The 25,619-nt window shown below is 39.0% G+C and overlaps 1 protein-coding gene across 6 annotated transcripts in view; it reads right to left on the reverse strand.

Moving 5' to 3' along the window:
• APBB2 (amyloid beta precursor protein binding family B member 2) overlaps positions 1–25,619 on the reverse strand; it is a 237,417-nt gene that overhangs the window by 55,878 nt on the left and 155,920 nt on the right. For 4 of the 6 annotated variants that reach the window (XM_069977563.1, XM_069977559.1, XM_069977562.1 and 1 more), the window contains 5 exons: positions 19,836–19,898; positions 19,063–19,148; positions 17,211–17,271; positions 6,128–6,274; positions 4,778–4,905 (listed from right to left, as the gene is read on the reverse strand). In XM_069977563.1, coding sequence (XP_069833664.1) covers positions 4,778–4,905; positions 6,128–6,274; positions 17,211–17,271; positions 19,063–19,148; positions 19,836–19,898 — 485 coding nt within the window. The remainder of the gene's footprint in view (positions 1–4,777; positions 4,906–6,127; positions 6,275–17,210; positions 17,272–19,062; positions 19,149–19,835; positions 19,899–25,619) is intronic. The other 2 variants (XM_069977565.1, XM_069977564.1) reach the window with 1 other exon arrangement.

Raw genomic sequence — 25,619 nt, forward strand, 5'->3', positions numbered from 1 at the left:
AAAAAATGGATCTGTTTTGATCCGTTTTTTTTTTGTTTTTTTTTAATGGAAGTCAATGGAAAAACGGATCAGAACGGATGCACACAAATGCATCCGTTTTTTGCAAAAAACGGATTGCAAAAACGCAGTGTGAACCTAGCCTTCATGGAATCCATCAATGCTTGCAGATTACTGTTGGACAGTTATCAGAGACAATCCCATGTATGAATACAAAAGACATGTGTAAATGCACCGAGAAGCCATTGAATAAGGACCTACATTCCAGAGTTCAATAAACATAACTAATTTGTAAAAATTCTGTAGTTGATTTCAGATAGAAGTAAGTTTCCTATGAATATATTTTAAAAGTTTATGAACAGTAAACTTGCTTCCTTATGATTGCAGAAGTAATAAATATGTCGGCTATTATACTGTATTCTATACAATTCACAAAACAGTAACATGAGAACACGATATCATAGAAACTAGAGCCAATTAACATTTTTCCTTGTGATATTTGAATTCAGCACATAACAATAAATAAGAAATGGCCAATTTTATTTCTGATCCAAACAACTTTTGAAAATTTGTTGGCCAGTTATTGGCCTTTATGGACAATAATCACTTGGTGTAATAGCTAGTGTTAAAAGGCAACGATCAGCCAGCATGCACAAACAACATTAATAATGTCGGTCTGCTGGCCGTCGCTCTGTAAAATAAGAGCAACGGCAGCAGACAGCTTCTATCTCCCATGGGCTACCTGGACGATCTAAATATCATCCTACAGCTCCCTGTGACCCCCACCCTGCGCGCTCTTACCCGCTTGCTGTCGGCACGTGTAATAGTGCTGGCAGGGAGTGGGGCAGAGGAGCAAGCAAGCGCTCATCTGACAGGTTGGTGCTCGCTTACTCCTAAACATTGTCCAGTGTAAAAGGCTTTTAGACATCTCATCTATGTAAATGATAAGTTAGTGGTTATCTATGAGAATGATCTTCTCAAAGAAAAAGTTCACTATGCATGAGATTTTTTCCTTATGTCCTGTGATACTTGTCCATGGTTGTTTCTAAATAGTTAAACTATTTCGGCATACTGATCAGATACCAACAAGGGAATTCTGAGAGTTCTAGACTTGCACGCCTTATTATGTTAATACCGTTTCCTAAACTGTTTCTATGTATTACCTTCTCTTTTATGTCTTATTGACTAATTACCACTACTCAATGCATAATGTGTTCATCATAATGTGTATATCTTTGTTATAAAAATATTGAAAAATCTATAAAAATCTAAATTATTAAAAAAGTAGCAGCACAAGGTCACCACACCTAATACTTTTTGTATTATTCTAGTGTCTTCTCATGTTGGAGAGGGACCTTTGCCCCCCTCAAACAACAAGGCCTGAGTGCACCAGCTACCTCTTCAACCCCTATAGCTATAGCCCTGACTTATATATATGCATTCAAGTAGATGGGTGACATTCATATATAATGAAAAGTATGTATAAAATAGCAACAGGAGTTGTAGGAAGTAGGTCACTATACTAGATCTCATTGACTGCTGTAGTTAACCACCAGTGTGTAGACTGGGCATTTTGAGGCTAAACCACCAGGAATTATACTTAATTTCTCCTGGTAAGTCTGGGCCAGGTTTTGGCATCCCAAGGTGGCTGCGATTGGTGGAAAAAATTGTCTGATGAATGAGGTAGGGTTTCACCTGTCAGTAAGAGTCAATGTATGCAGTGATCACCTGTGGTTAGTTAGACAGCAAAGACTATCGAGAATCTGGTTGTACAGTGTACATTCATTCTTTTGTAATATTTGTGTGTAACCAGTCATGTTGCTCCTAGTGGAATAATTTTTTTTATCAGGCTACGTTTCCCTATTTAATAGAACATATAGACTAAGTTATATTTTTGGTAATAAGTGTGGTTTTATATGTGCTACTTTTACTGTGTAGGTGCAGTATTTTATATTCTGCTCATGTCTGTCACAGGGAGAATATTTTTTACATTTGGCGCTGTCGGTCTATAAGTTAACTAGCTCATACAGTAGTTCATCTTCTAACTTTGACAACATGAGACATGCAGGTCCAATCACAGTCCTGATAAAGTCACAATGTGACAGGTTCCACAGGCAGCACTGTAGCCTGTTAACAGTATTATCCTGATGTGGTTGGGCATTGTCGTCACAACATCTTCTTCCAGGACTGTATCACTTTCTTCCATTGCTCTATCACTCACACTCTTCTCTGTATACTGAAGAACATCTTACATTCAGTACACTTATACATCACTTATTATGTGGCTCAAATGCCAGAGATGTGAGATCTACTGCATCTTCTGACGGCTTTCCTAAAAACATTCATCCAAGAGATAGCAGAAGCCGGAGCTTCGGTGATTCATTGTCATACGTCTTGGCAGAAAAGAATCACCGCATTCCTACCAATAAACTTTCTCTGGAGAATTTCTTTTCAGCATGTATATTTTAGTAATATGTACTGGGAGATGAATCTTAAACTTAGCCTACCACCATACAGGAAAATGGTGCATAGATTTATTATAAACTGGAGTACCAACACACAGACGTATCTGTCCTATATATATATATATATATATATATATATATATATATATATACACTGACAAGTGTAGCAAAAAAACATGTTAAAGAATGGTCTCGCCTAGAAAATGTATTCGTAAAGCTTAGAAATGGACATATTGATATGGTTGGTGGTTACATATTAGGCAGCAATCGCAAAGCAATCTTAAATAGCTCAGAGATGCACAGCAAGGAATAGTATGCTGTCAGGTCTCTGTCAGAAGCAGCAGGACAGCCAGCTATGTGGAGGAGTTACACATACTCTATAGCAGCAAATGGTTTTTAATGAAGACTATTGGGACATGTTTCATTTGGCATTTAGGAAGTAAATGAACAATAAAAAAAATTCTGTGTCCATAACCTTTAAAATAAAAACATGACATTTTTTTTTCTCGTCAGCTATTATTCTTGTGCAGTGCATTACGGAACAACTATTAAATGATCAAGACAGGTGCTCTTATATAAGATGAAAGGAAAACACTTAGACGTATAATGAAGCTGTAGAGACGGCAGAAGGAAAGTCAAAGATTTCCATTGCTTCTGATAGAGATGAGGTAAGGCATTTTACAGACAACACCCCCAGAACTATAATGGGAGCTTTATTCACAATGACAGTGCAAGGGGAGATAAAAGCAACTGCCCTTGGAGACCAGGAGAAAAGGAGAGAAAAAAGTGATAAACATAGTAGTTCCTTAGCTTGCAAGTGACTATTTGCAGGTAATGTCACTGCATAGCTGTACAGACATACTGCATGTACTGTATTTCCTTCTTAGGAATAGTGTATGGGATAAAAGTACACAAAGAGGAATGATGAATGGTGTCTTAACTTTCTGTTCTCTTGGTGGACTAGAAAATTATATTTTGGCTGAAAATCTTGAATTTGAAAAAAAAAAAATCCAACTTATCTTACTTGTTGGAGACTACATGCCACCAGGTCTTTTGCCAAACCCCAAACCTGATAGGATTTAGTCTCCAACAATGGCTTCAGAGTACAGTGTTTTCAGTATACGTGAACTCCTATGGTGGATGAAGGAACCCTTGTAGGAATACTTCTTCCCAATAACTGGAATTCACAAGTCAATTCTTTGGGCAGATGGCAGATTGCAATTGAGAAACCCTATTGAATCAATGAGATACTGCATACTGCATAGATCAATGAGATCGGCTTTGGCCTGATGGAGTCCTGAGCAATGGATTGCTGAGCCGGGATCAACATCATTGCAGCACAGAGACCCGGCCCGGAACCAAGCAAGAATCGCCCCTCCCAACACTATAGCATCAATGATTGGATACAAAGGCCATTTAAATGCAGCTGTGAGTTTTGACAGCTGCATTTAAATGGCCAATTAGCGGGCATGGTGATCAGACCGCACCCGCTAATAGCCATGGTCCTTGAATGCTAATAGCAGATGGGAGTGCAGCGGTTCAGACCAGGGTCGCAGCGTGACCTCCCTCTGAACTCCCCTACCCGACTCAGGACGTACGGGTACGCCATGGGTTGTCAAGGGGTTAAAAACATGTTTAATTTACAATGGAGGATTCAGCCTATCAGTGTGGATTTCACTAGTAAAATGACTGTCCACCACAGATCTATGGGCCCTGTATTAGTAAACTACATGCAGTGGCTATCTAGTATTGCCTCTTTGCAGTACATTAAGGTCTTACAGTAAATGTACCAAGGCTGCATTGAGCTTCCAGCAATTATTCCTGACTTTTGTATGTAAAGACATATCTTATACAAGGTATTTACAAAAATTTTGTTTAATAATATATTTTTCCTTACTTTGGGTTAACCTTATGACTGGTTTTGAAATCATTTACTAGTTTTTCTAAATTGTAAGTTGCAATGGTTGTCACAAATTATATTACTATCCACTGTCAACAGCCGTACATTAAGAACATTAGAGACTCTTATTATGAGTCAAATGAGAAGATATTTTGACAAAGATTATGTAACATGGATTTATGGCTTAGAAATCAAGCGCAAGAAAATAGTTCGTAGCAGCTACTAAAGGTGACATTTCTCACAAAGAAACCTATACGCATTGACTACTCATTTACAACCATGGAAGACCTTTCAATATATTCAGCTTATAGCATCAGACACATAAGCAAACCTCCACAGACAAAATCCTTATACACAACATTAAAAGAAAGTAACCCAAAGTAGGAGTCCGCGGGAGTAAACTTGTTGAACTCACCGTCCATTATCTCGGCCTACTCCCCACACTCGAATGCTTACAATGGGCTGTGAATGTAGGAGGGTGCGGTCCATAGGATCTACCAGATTTAGCATGTCGTTCTCTAAAACAAGATACATATCTTTACCCTGGAAACGAGAAAAACAACAACAATCAATGCACCAAAAAACGGAACACTGCATGACACAATTTAGGCCCATAACAAATGATAGATTTCCCTTTATGTGACCAGGTGTTATGTGCCGTTTCCCTGATGCTAATAAAGAGGGGGGCTTAGAGTTGTCTTGATGCAACTTGAATAATCTAAAATAGATTGATTATTTGGGAACGGCATGATGTAGTGGTCTCAGCCAGGGATAGCCAGCCAGACGTAAGTTATTTATTTATTTTAACACGGCACTTCCTGTGTTCTGATTTTATTTTTTTTTGGACCTGGATTTCTGGTAAGTATGACTTTGTTTTAAAGCATGATAACAAAAAAATAATAAATGTGAATGGGAAACTTGCTTTATATCACATTTACTGTTGATTTTGACTTTATAACGACTATGTATATACTAAAAACTGTAGTATGGCATGTTACTTATAAATGTACTTATTAACGTTACATTTTTGCTTTAATACTAAATGATGTTCTGCTATTCGGCAGTATAATTTATTAAGTGACCTAGATGTGTGGTTACAAATGAATATTAGTTGAATTTCTTTGAAGTCTCAGTAGTGAGCTACACGGTGATGCCAGCCTGTAGCCTCAAATTAATATTTCATAACAATGTGTCTAGTTTATATAATACTTAGGAGAACAGCTTAGTAAATCTCAGCATATTTTTTATCTACGCAAATTCTACTTCTTTCGGATATTATTGACTTCAACTGGTAAAAAAAAAAAACAAAGCAAAAAGATATTCTCTTGTATTATGTACAGTGAACTATGGCTAAATAGGCCTTCCTATTAGGATAACTTTTTTTTTTTTTTTTTTTTAGCTCCATAGTCCCTTCCAGTTCCAAGACTAAGAGCCACTAAAATACTTTCTGTGGTTGGTCCGCAAGTGGTTAATGTCAGTCGGAGGTCCCATCTAGCTTGTTTTTGTGTACATTGCTTAAAATAAATCAGCAATGTAAGTGAGACTCATGAACTTAGTAATATGTAAAATCCTGCTTATACCGTGTTAGTGTCACTGTTCAGAAACTCTGCATTCATTGAAATACCAATACAACTATAACTCATGAAACAGTTTTCTAGTCTGAGGCCTCACAATACACTAATCAGAACAGCACATGGTAAAGACCATTCAGTACAGCCACTTGTATGGATATCTGTCACTTAGATAGTGGAAGATGACAGCTTACCTCTCCCCAAATGCCAACAGTGTCTCTTATGTCATTCTTGCTGTATGACAATTGCCGGATACAGTTGTTTACGGCAACACTGCTTTTCCCTGGAGCCAGGTCCTCTTCTGCCATTTCTACCCAGCCCAAAGAACGCACAGCAAAGCACTGGTGGTGAAAAAAAACAACACATATCAGTAGGTAAACATGTGAACAAAGGGGTTTATTATACAGAAGTCCTTAGGGCCTTATTACATGACTCCTAGACCGGAATTTACTTACTGAACCCATACACTGCCCCATAATCTGGCAGCAAGAGCTGCATGGCCATCTTTAGCAAAGTCCATGCAGCATTTATTAAAAAAAATAACTCCTATGTCAAGTCACAGTCCACTCAGTCAATGCCATGGCGCTGTACCAGTGACTGGCTGAATGGCCTGTCACTGCAGACAGTGCCAGGAGAGGATGGAAGCTAGCAGGGCATCAGGGAGTGTGGACAGGTATGTTGGAGTTTATTTCGCTATTACACGTAGAGATGTGCGCCTGGCGCCCGATTTTAAGTGTGGACCTAAAGAAATGATCAGCCGATGATCGTTTCATTGGCTGATCATTGTCTCTATTACACAGATCCATAATCGGCCGAATCAACAAAAGAAGTGCACAAGAGCTTCCCACCAATTGCCTAAGCATGCATAGACTTATTCAGTACACCTCACCTCTGAGGAAAGTTATTTTTATAATGAATTTTTCACTAATAATATAGTTTGCATGCTTAAATGAAAGGTTACTGTATTATTTATCTAGTAAAGAAACATGTTAAAAATTAAACTGCCCACTGAAACAGTAACTGGGTATCCCAACAGACAGCAGCAAAGCAGACCGCTCTGTGACAGCTGCCGCAAGACTGATAACAAATTCTGAGCAAAAGACAAAGGAAAAGAAAATGAAGCAGAAAGGCAGACTCATTCCTCTGCTAGTCCTCTGGACAGCCGGATGGAACAGTTACAATGATAGATTAGCATTGCATGGTTACTACCAAATAATCCAATAATGAACACATCTTTCTATAAGCAGATATCGTCTATCCAGGGTGGAATTCTTATGTTTTCTTGGAAGAAACTAAGATTATCCCCATGTAAAAACAGATGTAGAATACAGAAAGGCATCAGAATTACCAGTCAGGAAGGAATATAACTAATTTATAACACAGAAAATCATTGTGGCCGACTTTAAGGGATTTGTCGATGTTTATGTTCAAATGGTTTTTATGCAGTAAGACTGGTCACCTAATATATACTGTGAGATATAATAATATACTGTCTCACGTGCATCACATGACTATGGTCCTGGTGTACTGTAGATCCCTTACTCATGGGATCTCCTGTTCTTTTGAACACCTGGTTATTGTATGTTTCCTCGCTCCTTGTAGTAATGAAGGTCACACATCACATAGCCCAACTGCTCCCTGGTTCCCCCCTTTCTTGTCCCAAAGAGGGATCAAGTTTTACATGCGGGGCATCAAAGAATGCAGAATTTGTGACCAACAAAATAGTGTATCAGCTATGAAGTAATTACAGCACTACATAACATAGTGTAATGAAGGGGATGCAGACATATGTATAGAGGCAATATGAGAGGGTAGAGGAAGCATAGAAACTATAGTCCCTCAAATTGGTAATCGTAGTCAAGTTTTTGCCACACCAAAACAGGCACAATAGAGAGCTGAGAGTGCAAATGTCACCTGAAAGTTACAGTGGATCTGGTAACCTATTACTTATCAATCACAGTAACCACAGGCTATGTTCACACTACATAATTTTTATGTAAAGAATGGACGCTGATTGCAAGGGGACCAGTGGCCGTTCTTTACTGCAGGGGTGGCATTTCATTGAAGTCAATGCAATGTCGCCCACTGTGTTCACATATAGTTATGTTAACGCCTGTTCTTTAGAACGGGCGTTAAAATAATGTGCCTGCCATTTATTTCCGGATGCTGTTCAGTGAACAGCGTCCGAAATTAATATCTGTTCACACAATGTAATGTACATTGAAGTAAATGGTTAATTGATTTGCAGGCACAACCAATGGTGCCTGCAAGTAAATAGTAAAAAAAAAAAAAATCCTGCAGGCGATTCGGAGGTATCAGATGCAGAAACGTCCTTAATGCAGCATGGCGGCCAACAATTTATCAGCGCCTGTTGCTATGCAACGGACAATGTCAAACTTTGTGTGAAGATAACCTAACAGTGGGTCATCCACGGCTGCCCTTCTTGCTGGACACCAAATATCATTAGCAATATTTAGGGGATACACTTTACAGCAGCCCCTTGGACATAGGAAACAATACACTGGGAGGTACTCATTGGCTTCTATGGAAACATTTTCTAAGCAGAGCAGGGATGGCAACAAGGGGAGCTGTCACCTTTCATTGTAATCATGCCTGGAGACTGGTGAAATGACTTATCAAGTTATGTGTCAGCTTATTATTGGGCTCAGGGGCCATACTGAAAACTGAAAGATTTCAAAATACAAATAGTAAAATGGAAAATTGTTAAAGCACTCTTAAAAATATGTTTAACATAAAACCATTATTTAAACAATAAGTAATTTCTGATGACACATTCCCTTTATTAGCTTCCATACTGGCAATTTATTGAAGTTGCTTTCCTCTAGAATGGGTTAGGTTTGTAAGTAGAATCAGGTAGGCTTGAATTCTGGCTGAAATTCTCAAATCATTGAGGCTTTAGGGTAGCTTCACACACACCGTATCGCAGCAGATTTTCTGCTGTCGATCCGCAGCAAATCCGCAGCTGATTTGATCTAAATAACTGAACACAGGATCAAATCAAATGTGCTGCGGATCTGGTGTGTGTGAAGGCACCCTTAAAATATGCCTGGGTTTGCCGCCTTTTCAGCGGAAAAATACTGGACGGGTTTACGGAGTATTTACCATTTTCTGCCACAAAACTGGTGTGTTTAATTAAACCCAATGGTAAAAAAAAATGTGTGTGGTTTTCAGGGTCATCTTCACAATGCGTAGTGACAGCAGACAATGATTGAGTGGGCTGCTCTGCCAGCCTCTGCTCTTGATGCTCGGGGCTGTGCAGGCAGGCAGTGTGCGCATATATGCTGCTTCCTTGCCCGCTACAATCCCCTGCCAACTTTGGTGCTGCTTTTAATTTTCTTATTATGTAAAATTAGGAGCACTTGTTTTTTTGTTTTTTTTGCTGACACTGACCTACCAGGTTCGGTAGTTTACCAGCCTGGTGGCAACCCTATATATTCCAGGTACCATATGCTGACTATACAATTGTCAGGCTGCTATTAAAAAGGAATATCCTAAAAAAATGGCTGATGTCTTAGGGTATAAGTAGTCTGATGAGGACATAGTCAATGCTAGAAGTGTGGTGTTGGATATTACTCTTTTCCTAAAATTTTCTGTAAACGAACAGATTGCTATAATACGTTATACAAGGGACATGCAGAGACAATGGGGGACATTTACTAAGGAGTCTAATAATGTGCAACTATTCTAATAGGGATTGGTGTGTATTTTGTTCCAATAGCTTGTGACTGATTCATTAAAATGTAGTACTGCCATAGTGAATGTATCTAAGTAAAAAGTCCCAAAAATGCAAAAATTGCGCAATTATATTCACCTGGCACTGACCAGACGTAGGCCGGCGCCAGTTTGTGTGACTTTTTTTAAAAGTCGCAAATGGTAAATTGAGCGCTAATCCCGGATTATGTGAAATTTTGGGTGAATACTGAAAACAGGCAGATTTTTTTTAAAAAAGTTGCATCTAAAAAATATTTACCCGTCAAATACTGGTTCTTAAATAGAACTTAGACCAAAAAGGGGTGAAAAATCCAATTATTCACCTACAAATAGGGGGCAAAACCCTTGATAAATTTCCCTCATTGTCTCTCCAGCCATGTAACTACTAACTGTTTTATCTGTTTGCTTTGTTATGTTTTTTTTCTTTTACAAGCATTTTTCTTATTTATTTTTTCAACAAGCATTTACCAACAGAACATATCATTCACATGATAATAGGGGAAAAAAGCTGGATGCCTCTATTAAAAGGCTGTCAACTCAAACCTGCCATAAAATACTTTCATAATTGTGGTACTTACTGATCTACATGAATACACTGCGTATGTAACAGTAAATTGATAACTAGTGATTATTGAGGCCATTACCCACACACTAGAGGAATAAAATGAACGCGAACGTGACCTTTGCATTGCTACACAAATTTATTCAGTGCAACACTGCCCCCTAGTGACTATTTTATGTGTTTTACTGATTCTTTGCAGCCATAAAGTCTTGTAAATGAAGTAGATATTAAACACTAATTGTAGGGAGCTGCAGAATTGGAAAAATGTTTTTCTTGTTATAACATTTAAATGATAGTCATAGTACAACTGTGTTACATCTTACTCTCGATTCTCTATAGAACCTGTCTGATTTGCCTCAGTTAAAACTATTAAAATATATATCGAACAATATTTTTTAGTTTTCCTTATCTCCAATTTTAAGAACACTGGAAGGATCAGGCGTTCAATATGTCTGATAGAGATGAGCGAATCAGATTTGTTTTGCTTTGTACGAAGCAAAACTGATCTGCACTCATATTCCTTAGGCTGCCGGCTCCATGCAGATACCGTCCAGGGACCGCCTGAAAAACGGCTGATTCATTACAGCACAGCGCATATCTGTACAGTTTCCCCACTCCCAGCATCTTATCACAGATGCTGCCCCGGTAGGGGAGAGTCTGTTACAGGCATTCCATGTCTGTGTTCCGTGAGGAACACAGAACGTGTGAATGAAGCCTTAGAGAGTTCTACTGCTCCAGATGAAATTAGTAATAAATCAAATGTAATCAACTCCCCCTAGTGGCAACAGAAAGAATTGTTCAGAGTAAAGTTTCCATTTGATATAGATCAAGGTCCAGATTACAGAACGACTACTGGTATAAATTTAGGTCAAGGCTATAGCCAGACTGCTATTATAGGTGTAAATCCAGACCCTATTACACGGGACGATTATCATGTGAAAAATCGTTAAATCATTTGAATTTAAATGATAATCGTTCTGAGTAATTGCAGGCAACGATCGAAAAATCGTTCATATGTCATTGATCGTTGATTTAGATCTGAACCTAAAATTATTTTAATTGTTCGCTAATCGTTCGCTGTAATTCCACGTTCATTCGCTTAAGTTCTGCGTTTTTTCGCTAATCGTTCAGTGTAATTGCACATTGTTCATTGTTTTTCTAGGATCAGAAGGAATAAACGATCATATTAACGATGACAATAACGATCATAGTAACGATCAATCGTAACTAACGATTATCGTTCTGTGTAATATGGTGAATGATTTCAGGTTAACGTTAAACAATCTCATTTGTGATCGTTTATTGTTAGTCGTTAATCGTTAAAAATCACTTAGTGTAATAGGACCCTTACAGCCAGACTGCTATTATAGAGGGAGATCCAGATTTACAGTCAGACTGCTTATATAGAGGGAGGTCCAGACTATGGACCAGATCTATTATGACCTGCATTGGTGTCAGATGTGAAGGACAGCAGTCAGTATGTTGAAATGAAAGCTGGCCCAAAGTGTTCAGCGGTGGAAAACATAAGGAGAGATTTATCAAACTGGTTTAAAGTAGAATTGTAGAAATCAGATTCAACGTTTCATTTTCCAAAGAGTCTGTGAGGAATGAAAGGTGGAATCTGATTGGTTGCTAGGGGCGACTAAGCCAGTTTCACTTTACACCATGTTTGATAGATCTCCCCCTATGTGTTGTAAATAGAGAGCACTGTTGAAACCCAACTTTTAAACATGTGTAGAGTAATTTGCATAGTTACAGTGCCACCTATTGGTGACTTTTTAAACAAATATTTTTTTTATTTCAGAAATAGCAACTGTGTTATTTGATGTTCCAGTTGTTTAATTACCTTCTCATTTGGAGCTGCAGAACGGCCTTCAGAGCCCTCTAAGCTAGGGAAGATTAATTTAGCTAACCCTGTAGTTACTACTAAGTATGTATACATTGTTTATGGGGGTTATGGACCATATGTTATCCAGCACTTATAAGCAAAACCCTTTTCTAGCCTAGAGACCAGGAATTAACTACAGACAAAATAAAAACTACCACAGACATTAGATCGGGAAGTTTAAATCACACGAAGTACGAAACTGCACTATTTATATTTTCGCACTATACTTCTGGCTCTATGCATAGCATTTGTATGGCTTAGATTGTTGGAGTAGATTTGTATCTGGCTCTATACTGTACATAGCATTTGCACAGTTTAGATAGTTGCAGTAGACTTGTATCTGGCTCTATACATAGCATATGCACGGTTTAGATTGTTGCAGTATACTTTTATCTGGCTCTACAGATAGCGTTTGCACCTTTTATATTGTTGCTGTATACTTTTATTTGGCTCTACATATAGCGTTTGCACCTTTTATATTGTTGCTGTATACTTGGGACTGTTTCTTTATAAAGTATCCCAGTAGAGCAGAAGTTCACAAGAGAATTGCTCTTTACAGTGAACTATCCCCCACCTGTTAGCATCTTCAGCCACTGACAGATGTTACAGTATTTGAACATCCTACCAAGGCTGGTGGAGCTAGCCAACAATTATATATGGCTATGCCAATTTTCATTCCTTTTTAGAGCAAATACTGTCATCATTGTAGCAGAAGTTTACTTGTAGGATGCAAACATATTCTGCACCCTAGGCTTTAAGGATGAATACATCCTAACAGTACACCTACAGACCTAAACAAAGCATAAAGATGCCGCTGCTGAAGAGCCTAGATCCTCAGCAGACTGCTGCATGTACCACTATGCATATAGTGATCTGCTGTGGTTTGCTCTTGCTTCCTTATGATTTCATACCCACTCTTCAGTCCTCACATATTACCTGTATTCATATATCTGTAGTTTTAGTGTCATATATCCAGCCGCAGCATTATTCATCCCTGTGAAATGCTGTACAATTACAGAAATAATCCTGGATTCTGCTCTTGTCTCTTCACACAATAACAAACCGATTTATTTAAACCTGAAACATGGCGGCTGCTGCATTATTTATCTGCAGTTCCCTCCGTGGCTGTGAGTGGATTTTAATACTGTGGGTGGCATGCTGCCAAATCCTGGCTGCAAACAACCAATATTTAAGCACTGCAGTCCCTGTCACTGCCACAGGCTTTCCTACTGTCAGGACATTGAGTCACGAAGACTATAAGAAGACCGGAGCAATGATCTAACCAACAACAAAACACTTCACCCATGTCTGGATAATAACTGTACAAGCAATGAAATATAATACAGTGAGATTGATCCATTTTGTTTTATTTTCATATACCAAAAGGCTGTATTTATTACTATGCTATCACTATACAGTAATTAATCCTGAGAGGACGGGGATTATTAGCCAAGCCAGAATGTCCTCCAAATGGCAGAATAAGACCCTTCTCCAGTCTGGATGAGGGTTACTTTGCAGATTTCTCCAATGGAGCGTTGCATGGCCTATCAGACTCTGCCAGTTTGGCGCTCTCCTCATGGAGACTTATAACCCCCTTAGTCCCTAAAGTACTTTACAAAATGTCAGAAACAGACATGGTAGGTGAACATTCATAACTGCTGACATTTAGAAAAATTTTGAAAAATGTACTTTACAAGCAGAAACATCGGTAATCCATAGGAGGCAATGAAAAGAATCAAAGGCCTAATATACATGGCTTGATGTTAGCATTTTTGGGGCTTATAATAAAAATATAATTGCTATTAATGTAACACCACAGTCCACAGTGATCTGACTTGATTTATTGATAATGTAGGTCAAATTACTAAACTGTAGACCACATAACTGAGCCTTGTATGTATATATAATGTAAATGGTCTTTCTCCATGAAGTGACAAGTCTGGAGCATCTACCTAGCCTGGCAGTTTTGGATGGATTGTATCAGACAGTGTATATATTTCTATTATAAATAAGAGGAACAGTACAACACAGAGGTATAAGAAAAGATGCTACAGAATTGTTTTTTATGTGAAGTAAAACAGTTAGTAAAACAGGCCTATCAGGAGATGTCCCAGGTCCTCTTTAACCTTCTATCATTAACTTGCATAGATTCTTGTTATTGCTCTAACACACACGTGTCATTGAGCCAAGGCAATCTATTACTAGGCACTATACACTATTTAGTGAGTTTAATTGGTTGTAGATTCTTAAAAAGGTTGCCCCATGACACAGAACTCCCAAAAAAGGTATAAATGTTCCTAAAAGCTGTTTAATGTCTATTACACATATGATGGCACTAGAGAGGAAGTCTACTATATGTCCTATAATGTCTCCCTCAGCATCTACATCAGTGCCCCCACAGTCTCTTTGCCCTTTTGTGTTCTCTGCACACTCAATCTCCTTACGTGCATCCTCCAGCACAAGCATTGCTAGACTGATGTGCAAAGATCCATACAATAAAAAAGGCAGGGGTGCCAATCTACTTTAAGGCTGGGTTCACACTACGTATATTTCAGTCAGTATTGTGGTCCTCAATTCAACCAAAACCAGGAGTGGATTAAAAACACAGCAAGGCTCTGTTCACACAATGTTGAAATTGAGTGGATGGCCGCCATATAACAGTAAATAACTGCCATTATTTCAATATAACAGCCATTGCTTTAAAATAACAGCAAATATTTGCCATTAAATGGCGGCCATCCACTCAATTTCATCATTGTGTGAACAGATCCTTTCTGTGTTTTTAATCCACTCCTGGTTTTGGTTGCAATATGGGGACCACAATACTGACTGATATATACGTAGTGTAAACCCAGACTAAAAATGTATATGTCTCATGAGGTATACAACTTTTAATAAGACGCTAATTGGTTAAAAGATTAGTTTTATAACTGGAACTTTGCCTCATAGGACAATCCCCATTTAAATAGCAAAATGGCTGAAAAATTAGCCCAGCATGAACTCCTCCAAAATCCTCAAAATATCAGGGTCAAATTATTAGAGAGTAATTGAATCCACTCAATGCAACTAGTTGGTGAACAGTAACTATCTTCTTATTTAAACTTGCTTGTCATTGGTAAAAAATGGAATTGTCCGAGCTTCCATTCCCCCATTTTAGTTATATTTTTGATGTGCCGCAGTAAAGATGGTGATGTCATGGGGTTTACTGCTGAGAAATAGAGTGTTACTTTCAATAACATCTTGTAGCCACAAGGTGGCAGGAGCAGCCTGCACTGGCCAGGCAGGATGAGCATTCATCTACATATGCTTGTGTTAGGGTTTTTTTAATAAGAGGTTTATTAATGTATCTGAACTGTACAATTGGTGTAAGAACATTATCTTCTAGGACAAGACATTCCTAGAAATGTCAGAATATATTAGAACAAAACCAAAACTTGTACAAACTAGAGACTTTTATGGATTAACGAAGGATGTTGGAGGTGGAGGTTGCACTCATTATTTTTCAGGACGGTAAAAAATTCTTAGTGAAATTTTTAAGAAGTATTATAGGAGAAGATAGAAATGTCAATAGATCAGGCTCTCCCTCCATGTGACCTTTTCAAAGATCACTCCAAACATTAGGTACCACCTGCAGCCTTCCCATTATATGCTCCCTATTTCCTACAACAAAGTCATACATTTCCCTCATAGATTCAAGGTCAAGGTTTACACTAACCTTTCTGACAGGTTTGTCAGTATCCAGGCATTGTGTGTCTTAATACTAGTACAGTGATCCCTCAACTTACAATGGCCTCAATATATGGCCTCAATGGATACAATAATTTTAACATAAAATGTCCCTTTTTTGACCATCCTAACTTGAGACCAGACTCAACATGTAAATAACTAGATGATCAATCAATGAAAGTGGCCATTTTACTGATAAAACCCCAGTATTAGTGAAGTGCATACACTGGATGGCTGTCTAGTAGTGATTCTCTAAAGTATAGTGAGATACTACATGTCCTGTGCTGCTCTGTGCCAAGGCCAGCTCCTTTGTGCTTCATTTTATTTTTCTAGGACCTTGTGTGATCTGTACAAGACTGAGTCAATGCTCCAGTCCTCTACATAGAAAGTAATTTACAGTCTCCAGTTGCTCTTTCTGAGTGTGATATGTAAGGACTTGCGGTTTCCATATTGGTTATCTGCTTATTTTCCTTTAAATCTTATTTTTTTCTCATTTTGGGATGACATTTTGGGGGATTTTTTTTATGAGTTTTGGTCTCAACATACAATATTTTCAACATATAATGGTTGTCCTGGAACCAATTATTATTGTACTTAATAAGCAAAGAAAACCCATGATACCCCCTTCTAATCTAATCTGACTTCTTGAACTAAAACCCCTTCATGGAGACACCTTTTGCCAGTTAGCTCTTGGAGAAGCCATTAGAATAGAGTTCACTCTATTCTACCTGCATTGTGGACAGTTATGGTGCGTTTACACAGACAGATCTTTGAAGCCAAAACCAGGAACAGACTATAAACGGGGATTAGGTCATAAAGAAAAAACTGGGATCTGTCCTCTTTTCAAATCCATTCCTGGCTTTGGCTTCCAAAATCTGTCAGATAAATCTTTCTGTGTAAACACACCATTACCCAATGTGCTTAACAAGACCTGAACAATACAGCTGTGTGTTATTAGTTTGTTTGGATTGTGTCTGCCTATAATTGTGACTTGGATAAAACTCAGACCACATTTTATTGGAAATGGATACAGACACCAAGCTAATTCCCAAGGGTTCCCTCTCTTTTGTAACTGTATACAGCAGTAATTAAAAATTACAGGCAGAACCGACTGTTCTGTGCCCACATTTGCTTGTAAATATTACAGACTGAAGACTATCTGCTATCATTGAAGACACACATGTGCTAGCCTGTAATGCCACTACTTAGCTTTTTCTTTTTTAATTAAAGTGCTTTTTTTCTGTAGATAACTAACATTACACGTTATCAGCTCTTGATGTTAGAAGCAATCATTACCTCATTTACAGGGCAAATGAAGTAAAGCAGTAAATGAAATGTGCATATAAGTAGCTGCTATGTCACCACTAACCTTGGCTTCGGGGTCACTGTTGATGCTAGATGAGTCATCTTCATCAGACTGTGGCCCATTTCTAAGGAGGACCATAGAATATGTTACATTCAGTGTAGAAATTGTACAAAATACATAGCAATACTTTGTGTAAATTGTATCTTTTAACATCCGCATCCGAGAACATTTTCATCTTCTGCATGTTATCTACAGCTTGTTCTGAGTATTTTCCTTATAAAAAAATAGCCCTAACAAAATGTTTTCATTGGATACAGCCTGCCTATCACGATGTTGTGCTGCATATCATTAGGATTATAACATAGCGTTATGACTGATGGTACCACCTCTAGGATTACCACCGACCCTGAGAATGAAGGTGCTACCGCACTGATATTGTGCTGTGGTCTCTTCACAGCATAGTGGTGCCCCAGCCAATTGGCTAAGTAAAAAACTGCAGCTGGTCCCATCTGGCTAAATGGTGGAGCTCTACTGCTACCTGAGTGTTGTTACCCCTAATTGTCAGAATCTGTTGGGGTCCCAGAATTCCTAACCCACTCATTGTAAATGTCTAAGATGTCATATCCAAGAGATTTGCTATTACTTTATAAAATTAGAAAGATACTTTATAGTGTCACTGTTGTTTACATTTTTTTTACATCACTAGGACAGGCGATTTTAAGAAACTTTGTAATTGGGTTTATTAGCTGAAAAATGCATTTTTATCATGAAAAAGCAGTTTGAAGGTCTCCCACCTGTCTTCATTATTTTCTATGGAGAGGGGAGGGAGATTAGGCACCAAAACAGGACAACAAAGAGTTAGTTTACAGCTACATCACCGGGCTATCTACTCTGAAGTCAGCACTGACCTCTCTGACCTCTGAATACCGGCTTTCACACAACTCCTGCTGTGTAATCCTTTGTTGTCTGCTCTCTGCAGCCACTAATCTCCCTCCTTCCTCCTCCCCCTCCCCTCTGCATAGCACAGACAGGGCCTGACTGATGTAAATCAGTCGAGACTCCCTTTTTACCTTACTTCTGTCAATTGAAGCACATATTCCTCTTTTCTATGCCATGACATATAAAAGTACACTGGACTAAAGAGGCTGACACTCTGCTTCGCTGCTGATTTACACAGTACAGTTATAGAAGATAGGTGGTAAAGGGATTACTGATGCACTGGGTTTGCAAGGTGTTATATGAGCAGAAAGTTTCTACTGTTGCTGCTGCTAAAGGGAGAGGGAGACTACATTTCAGCACTTTGGACATATAGCAATAGAAACACTGGTATTTTCAAGGGACAGCTACCTTGAGCTTTATGGGTGGTAAGAGGTAGAATGGAAGCCCTGATTTACTCCTTTCTTTTAGGAACAGTGTGGATCAGCACACACACTGGCTCAGCTTTCTAAGGTGCTCTCTCTCTGTCTCTCATTCCTACACATAGCTATAGCTAAGTCCCACACCCGCTTCCTGTAATCTGTCCTGCTCTATCTGTTACTAGAGACATATTTCCCCGAACAACCAGGTGTAAACAGCAGATTCCAGGGAAGGGAGGTACCTAGTGGCCAAGACATTTAGACCTGTTTTTTTCTAGGATAAGGAGTCATTTTGTTAAATAAGGTGATTCACTGATTTGCTAAAAATTACACTGGCTATCGTAAGGAGGAAAGCGGATGCATCTGTAAAGCTGAACTCACAGCTTTACAGATACATCAAGGGCAAATTACTGGGTTTTCTAAACCACACACAATCGTAAAGTAAAGAATCTTTTTGTGGAACATTTTTTGGTATAGCTGTCCATAGAGCAAACATTTACATCTACAAAACTGTTGCATAACTATATATTTAGTACACAAAATGACAATCCATTCCTTGCCTTAATTTTAAAGAGGCGTAGCGTAAGGTAGCTCCTTCAAACTCCTTCAGACTTGGATCTGGGTTGACTGTGGCGGCATGCAAATCCTATAGATAAACAGACGTTAGGTTAGAATACAGTAGATATCAATCGCTCAAAAAGACTGCGAAGAAAAGTGGGAGGTGAAGACAGTTATCCATATTTACTAGTAAGGGCTGAAATAAAGCAGGGCCATGTGTGGATGCAAAGCAGAAGGAGGTATAGACATCAAAAAGCCATATATGCTTCACATGAGATACAGATCAGTGTGTGTATACTTTCATATATGTGAGTAATTCATCATGCAGTGATAAATCTATCATTGTCTGATGTAGCTGCCCCGATAGAATAACATTGTATGAAAAGATACTTATCTAATGTGACATAAAGAAGGCCATTTGATGAATATACTCCACACAAGCGCCAGTCTGCATTGTGGCAGTGTAAATATGGCACAACCTGTTTTCCCTCCAAGCAAAAGGAAGCATACATAACTGGTTGAAAGAAAAGGGCATGCACTTTATGCTGGTGTGGTTGTGATCATCTACTGGTCTGGGCCAAGCACTTAACAGAGAAATGAACCATTGAGTCAGAGTAAGATTCATAGTAAGAACTCCAGAGCGGGAGCGAGAGCCCTACACTTGCTTTGTTCTATTCCGCCAGCTTTATGAATGGTAATTGTGAAAGTAACAGCCACGGCCATGCAAACGAAAAATAAAGGTTACACATTGAAACGTCTCTGGCCAGATACTTGCCTTCCAAATGTCAACATTTATCTTTCCCCCATTCAGAACAGCAAAATCACTCCATGGTTGTTTCTAGGCATACAATTATTCACAAGGTAGAAGCACATTCATAAAAAAGAAAAGAAAAGAAAAGGGGAATAAAAAAACAAAAACAAAAAAAAAACAAACACAAGACAATGTTGTTAGCAAATTTTTTACAGGGTGAGTTTAGGATCAGTAGCGTTGTAATGGGGAATTATCACAAGACTTTACTGAAATATGTTGTAGCCATTGTTCATTGACTTATTCTGATGCTAAGCGAGCCACATTCCAGCGACACATCCTTGTGTTCTACAGCAACGTGTGCTGCTTGCTCTCTTACTTACACAGGCATCACGTTTAAATTATAGGTCCTATGATACAACATGGGCATCACTTATTGAGTGGTCTTCAGAAATGGACAATTTTAAAGTGATATATTACCAGGATATGTCATTGCTTGATGCTCAGTGAGGGTCCATCCTTGGGAACCCCACAAATCCTGAAAATGAAGGCATAACTGTACTGGGTAAGAACTGAGTACCCTAACTCTTTTCCCCCTGTATAGCAGTGCCATCTACAGCAGCACAGCTGGTGGCTAATGGTGTTGATGTACAGGGATCCATATACATTAAACTGGTGGAATTAGCTGAATGTGTATGGGGTACTCCATATTCTCTCCTGACAGGAAATATCCAGAAAAGCGATGGGTTGGGCATGACAGATTTAAGCATACCCCATCCGGTACCCAGAAGCTGCTCTCTTCCTTCTACTGATCAATACATGCATAGCTGAGTTAAACAGACATGTGGGATCAGGAGTGAGCTGTTGGCTGAATACTGTTTGGTCGACATCTATCTGAAATGCCTGTCCAACTTTAGAAGGGGATGCAGTGATGTTGCCCTTTCATTCTCAGAATCGCTGGGGGTCCCTGGGGTTGTATATGCACGGATCAGATAATAATGGAGCATCCTAGCAGTACACAAACACCTTATAACAAGGAAGGATTTCTTTTAAGGTGTTGTCAGTACTGAACAAATTGGTTAGAAGGGTCGCCCAAAAAAGCAGCTCACGGGGTGTCTCACTATTAGAACTCTCTGCAATTATCTATGATCTGTGGGAAATCTAGCAGTAAGTGTTTAACATCCCTGCAGTGTCACCACAGGGAAATGATGCATAACATAGTACTCATACAAAACAATGGGCTGTCATCCAGAATAAGAGATGCTTTTCTGTTCTACTGCTCTGGCTAATGGATGAGAGTCCTGAATATGGGACCTTTCTCTGTCAACATAGAAATTTCTCATTAGTGATTGAGGATGAGTTTTCTAAACTAGACAACACCTTTAAATGGACCCAACAGAAGTGTCTGAAAAAAGGGGGAACGATACTAAACATACAGTATACTTGGGTAAGTAACCCTGGCAGAACATAGTACAGCAGCGCCTTCTACATATTCATCATACATGGTTCCAGTTCTTATTCACTGGATGCTTGTTGTACTAGCTGAATAAATGAACGCAGGACAACATATTGAACGTAAAGCTTTGTAATAGTTTCCACTGATATACATGCGCTCAACCAATAGTTCCTTCATCTTAAAAGGTTCATCTAAGCTATAAAACTTAAAGGGGTTGTCCAGGATTAGAAATATACAGCTGCTTTCTTCTAAAAACTGTTTGGTCTGCCTAGTTGTTGTGTGTAGTATCTGAACTTTACTATACGGAAATAACCTGCAATACCAGATAAAATAGACAGGTGCAATGCCATTTTATGTGGTGGTCATTTTGTAGTGGTGGCGCCAGTTACTGCAGTGCAGCTGTATTCATTGCTGCAGTAACTTGGTGCCACCACTACAGTATACAATGAATGGAGCCATCTGCTTCCAGCTGTTCATTGTGTATGTGCTCTCTCGAACAGCTTAAAGCGAATGTACCATCAGGTACATTCACTTTTAGTATTTCAAATGAACATGGTCCTTTTTGTGAACCGCAGCCCAGCTCCTGTGCACGACGCCAGTCTATTACAGAGCATTGGCTCGGGCTGAAGCACTGGAGGTGGGCTGGCCCGCCCCCAGTGGAAGGAAACCACTTCCCTTCTGTGACGCGGCTCCATTAGGAGCCACGTCATAGAAAGGCGGGGGTTTCCTCCCGTGAGCAGGAACTGGGCCACAGTTAAAAAAAAAGAGCACCGGCTTTCCGCGCCAGCGCTGTTCTATTCGTGGGCAACACTTAAAACGAATGTTCCACTAAAACACTATACAAAGAATCAATAATCATAAAGAATATAATGGTAACAGTGGTTATAGCAGCCTTCTTTATAATAAAGTACAGTCTATAGTACATTATAGTACAGTAGGAACTAAGGTTTAACTCCAATGAGTCAATGAATCAGTAGTACAAAATGCACAGTCCCATCAGACATACATTATTACTTCTTTATGCTTGTCCTTCGGTATTTCATAATGCCAGTGCACCAACTTCCTACACACTGATACAGCAAGTGACTGACCGATCTGGAGAAAGAGGCACCAGGGCATATAGATGGAGGCAACAAAAGAGTTAATGCACAGTAGCGCAGGGCAAGGTATTTCATTTCTATTAGATTACAGACCAGGGGCAGCGCACATGGTGTTAGGCCTTTAAGTTCTAAGAATATCAACGGTATATGTCAACACTCTTGAGCGTCACTGATTATGTTTGGATGCAGGAAAAGCAGATGACAACTAACATTACAAAGTGCCAGAAAATGACACATGAAAAAGAATATGTGAGATTGTCAGCTTTCAGCAGAGAGATACTGTGCATTCCTTGTACGCTCACACTTTGTAATCTTATCTTCAGGGCTTGCTGTCAGTTTTTTATAAGAACATAAACAGAAGCATATATGTCTCAGATGCATCATATACTGTAAATCTGTTGTTTTATTAGTGAAGAATCTACTGCCAGATTGGGGCACAATTGATATAAAGGGGCTTGTATGGTTTGGATGACTCCTTTTTCATTTGCAGGTCCTAAAAATAACTAGTTAGTTATGATAGGTCGGTTACATCTGCCATAAGTTAGGCTGGGTTCATTCTAGCGTTTTTTCTTATTTGCCAACGGATCCGTCCATATAAATTGAATGGATTAGCATAAACTGATGAGCGGGCTGATGAAAACTGATTGCAAAATGTTCACTTATTTTTAATGGTCCGACTGGATTTTGGCTTTAAAAAATGTACTTGTCCATCAGTTTGATTCAGCCAGCATCCATTTGCATATCAGTTTATTTTTTCTCTGGTTTCTCACTTCTGCACATGCTCAGTGAAAAAACTAATAAAAACTGTTAACTTGCAAACAGATAAAAACAGAAATACCTTCTGTTTAGATCCGTCCTCATTAACCCCTTAAGGTCAAAGCCAATTTTCGTTTTTGCTCTTTTGCTTTTTTCATTTTATGTATAAAAGGCCATAGCGCTTGCATTTTTTCACCTAGAGACTTATATGAGCGCTTATTTTTTGCGAAACCAATTGTACTTTGCAATGACAGGCATTATTTTCCCATAAAATATGCTGCGAAACCGGAAAAAAATCATTTCCGCTGTCAAATTGGAAAAAAAAACTAATTTGTTTTGATTTCGGGGAGTTTTGCATTTACGCCGTTCGCCCTATGGTAAAACTGACTTGTTATGCATGTTCCTCAAGTTGTTACAATTACAATGATATGTAACATGTATAACTTTTATATTATCTGATGGCTTTTAAAAAATTCAAACCATTGTTAATAAATTTATATTCCTTAAAATCGCTCCATTCCCAGGCTTATAGCGCTTTTATCCTTTGGTCTATGGGTCTGTGTGAGGTGTCATTTTTTGCGCCATGATGTGTTCTTCCTATCGGTACCTTGATTGCGCATATACGACTTTTTGATCACTTTTTATTACATTTTTTCTGGATTTGATGCGACCAAAAATGCACAATTTTGCACTTTAGAATTTTTTAACGCTGACACAGTTTACCGTGCAAGATCAGGAATGTGATAAATTAATAGTTCTGGCGATTACGTGCGCGGCGATACCAAATATTTTATTTATTTGTTTATTTATTAATTTATATTTGTAAAATGGGAAAAGAGGGGTGATTTGGACTTTTATTAGGGGAGGGGATTTTTTATTAATAAAAACACTTTTTTACTTTTTTTTTTACATCAACTAGAAGCCCCCCTGGGGGAATTATATATACACAGCAATGATCTCTCATATAGATCAATGCTGTGTATATACACAGCAAAGATCGATTAGATTGGTAATAGTTTGCTTTGGCCTGCTGCAGGCCACACCAATCTATTGCCGAGCCGGGATCAGCGTCATTGCGACGCTGAGGCCCAGGCCGGCCAGAAGAACGGATCTCCCCCCCGCGATCGCATCGCGGGGGGGAGATCCGTCCCACTAGACACCAGGGATTTGCAGTACAAAGCACTTCAATGCAGCTGTCAGGTTTGACAGCTGCATTGAAGTGCTTAATTAGCCGGCGCGGCAACGGGACCCCGCTCTGAACACCCCCCCGCGGCACCATGACGTACCAGGTACTGTACATCATGGGTCGCTAAGGGGTTAACTATAATGTAAAGTAAAAATTCAACTGTACTCTCTGTTTGTGTTCCTTTTTTTTGAAAGAAGAAAAAAAAAAAGGTGCAGGCAGGATTTTCTTCTGTTCAAAAAATGCAACACTGACGGAATACATACAAACAGAGCACAATAGAAATACATAGATGGAACGTGACAGCTAAACGGAACTGTGGCGGAGAGAATAACGCCAGTGTGAACCTATCCTTATCCCCTTCTCAAACCAGGGGCTATAGCAGCAGTACAATTTTGTTTGTTATACGAATCTTGAGGCCCTATTTCACCAAGGGAATATCGTCCATACCTATATTGGCCATTCTGGATGATAATCATATGGTGTAACAACCTAACAATCAGTCGAGATGCACAATATTGGCTGACCGTTGTCTTTCAACATGCTGAATTAAAAAAATTATCACAACAGCGACGGTCCGCTGCCCTGCCAAGTAAAAATATATTTAGCTGTGTGTGGGGCATTGTTTCTGCTGTCTGGTAACTCTTTTAAAGTGGTTGTGGTTGTTTTCGATAATTTTATACAGTACGCTGATTACCGCCCGTTTGGTATAACAGGTCACGTTAAGGGTCCATTTGCACAGAAAGATTATCTGCCAAAGATTTGAAGCCAAAGCCAGGAACAGACTATAAACAGAGATCAGGTCATAAAGAAAAGACTGAGATTTCTCCTCTTTTCCAATCCATGCCTGGCTTTGGCTTCAAATCTTTGGCAGATAATCTTTCTGTGTAAATGGGCCCTAAAAGGCAACTATCAGCCAGCATGCACGTTGCAGGCTGATCGTGGTCTTGAATCAAAATGATGACAACAGCGATGGTCTGCTGCCCATTGCCCTGTGCAGTAGGATGTTTGCGTGTGTAATAGGGGATTTGACAGGTCAGCATTCGTATTATCCTCTAGACAGTGCCATGTAATGTGATGGAAACAAGTAGCATGTGTTTCGATCCTCTGCAGTGCCACCTTAAAGCAAATAAAGCATTACAAGGTGCTCACTGAAATCAATAGGCTGCCTATGTAATACATGGACAAGACAGATCCTCCAATGTGACTCATTTCTTATGAGGTAATGAAATAAGCAATGATAACTATAATCAGACACATATCTAACACACATAAATATGAATGCATTTGATATCTCCAGCTTTGTGTTTATTATT

This window comes from Dendropsophus ebraccatus, chromosome 7, assembly GCF_027789765.1.
Source record: "Dendropsophus ebraccatus isolate aDenEbr1 chromosome 7, aDenEbr1.pat, whole genome shotgun sequence".
Lineage (NCBI taxonomy): Eukaryota > Metazoa > Chordata > Amphibia > Anura > Hylidae > Dendropsophus > Dendropsophus ebraccatus.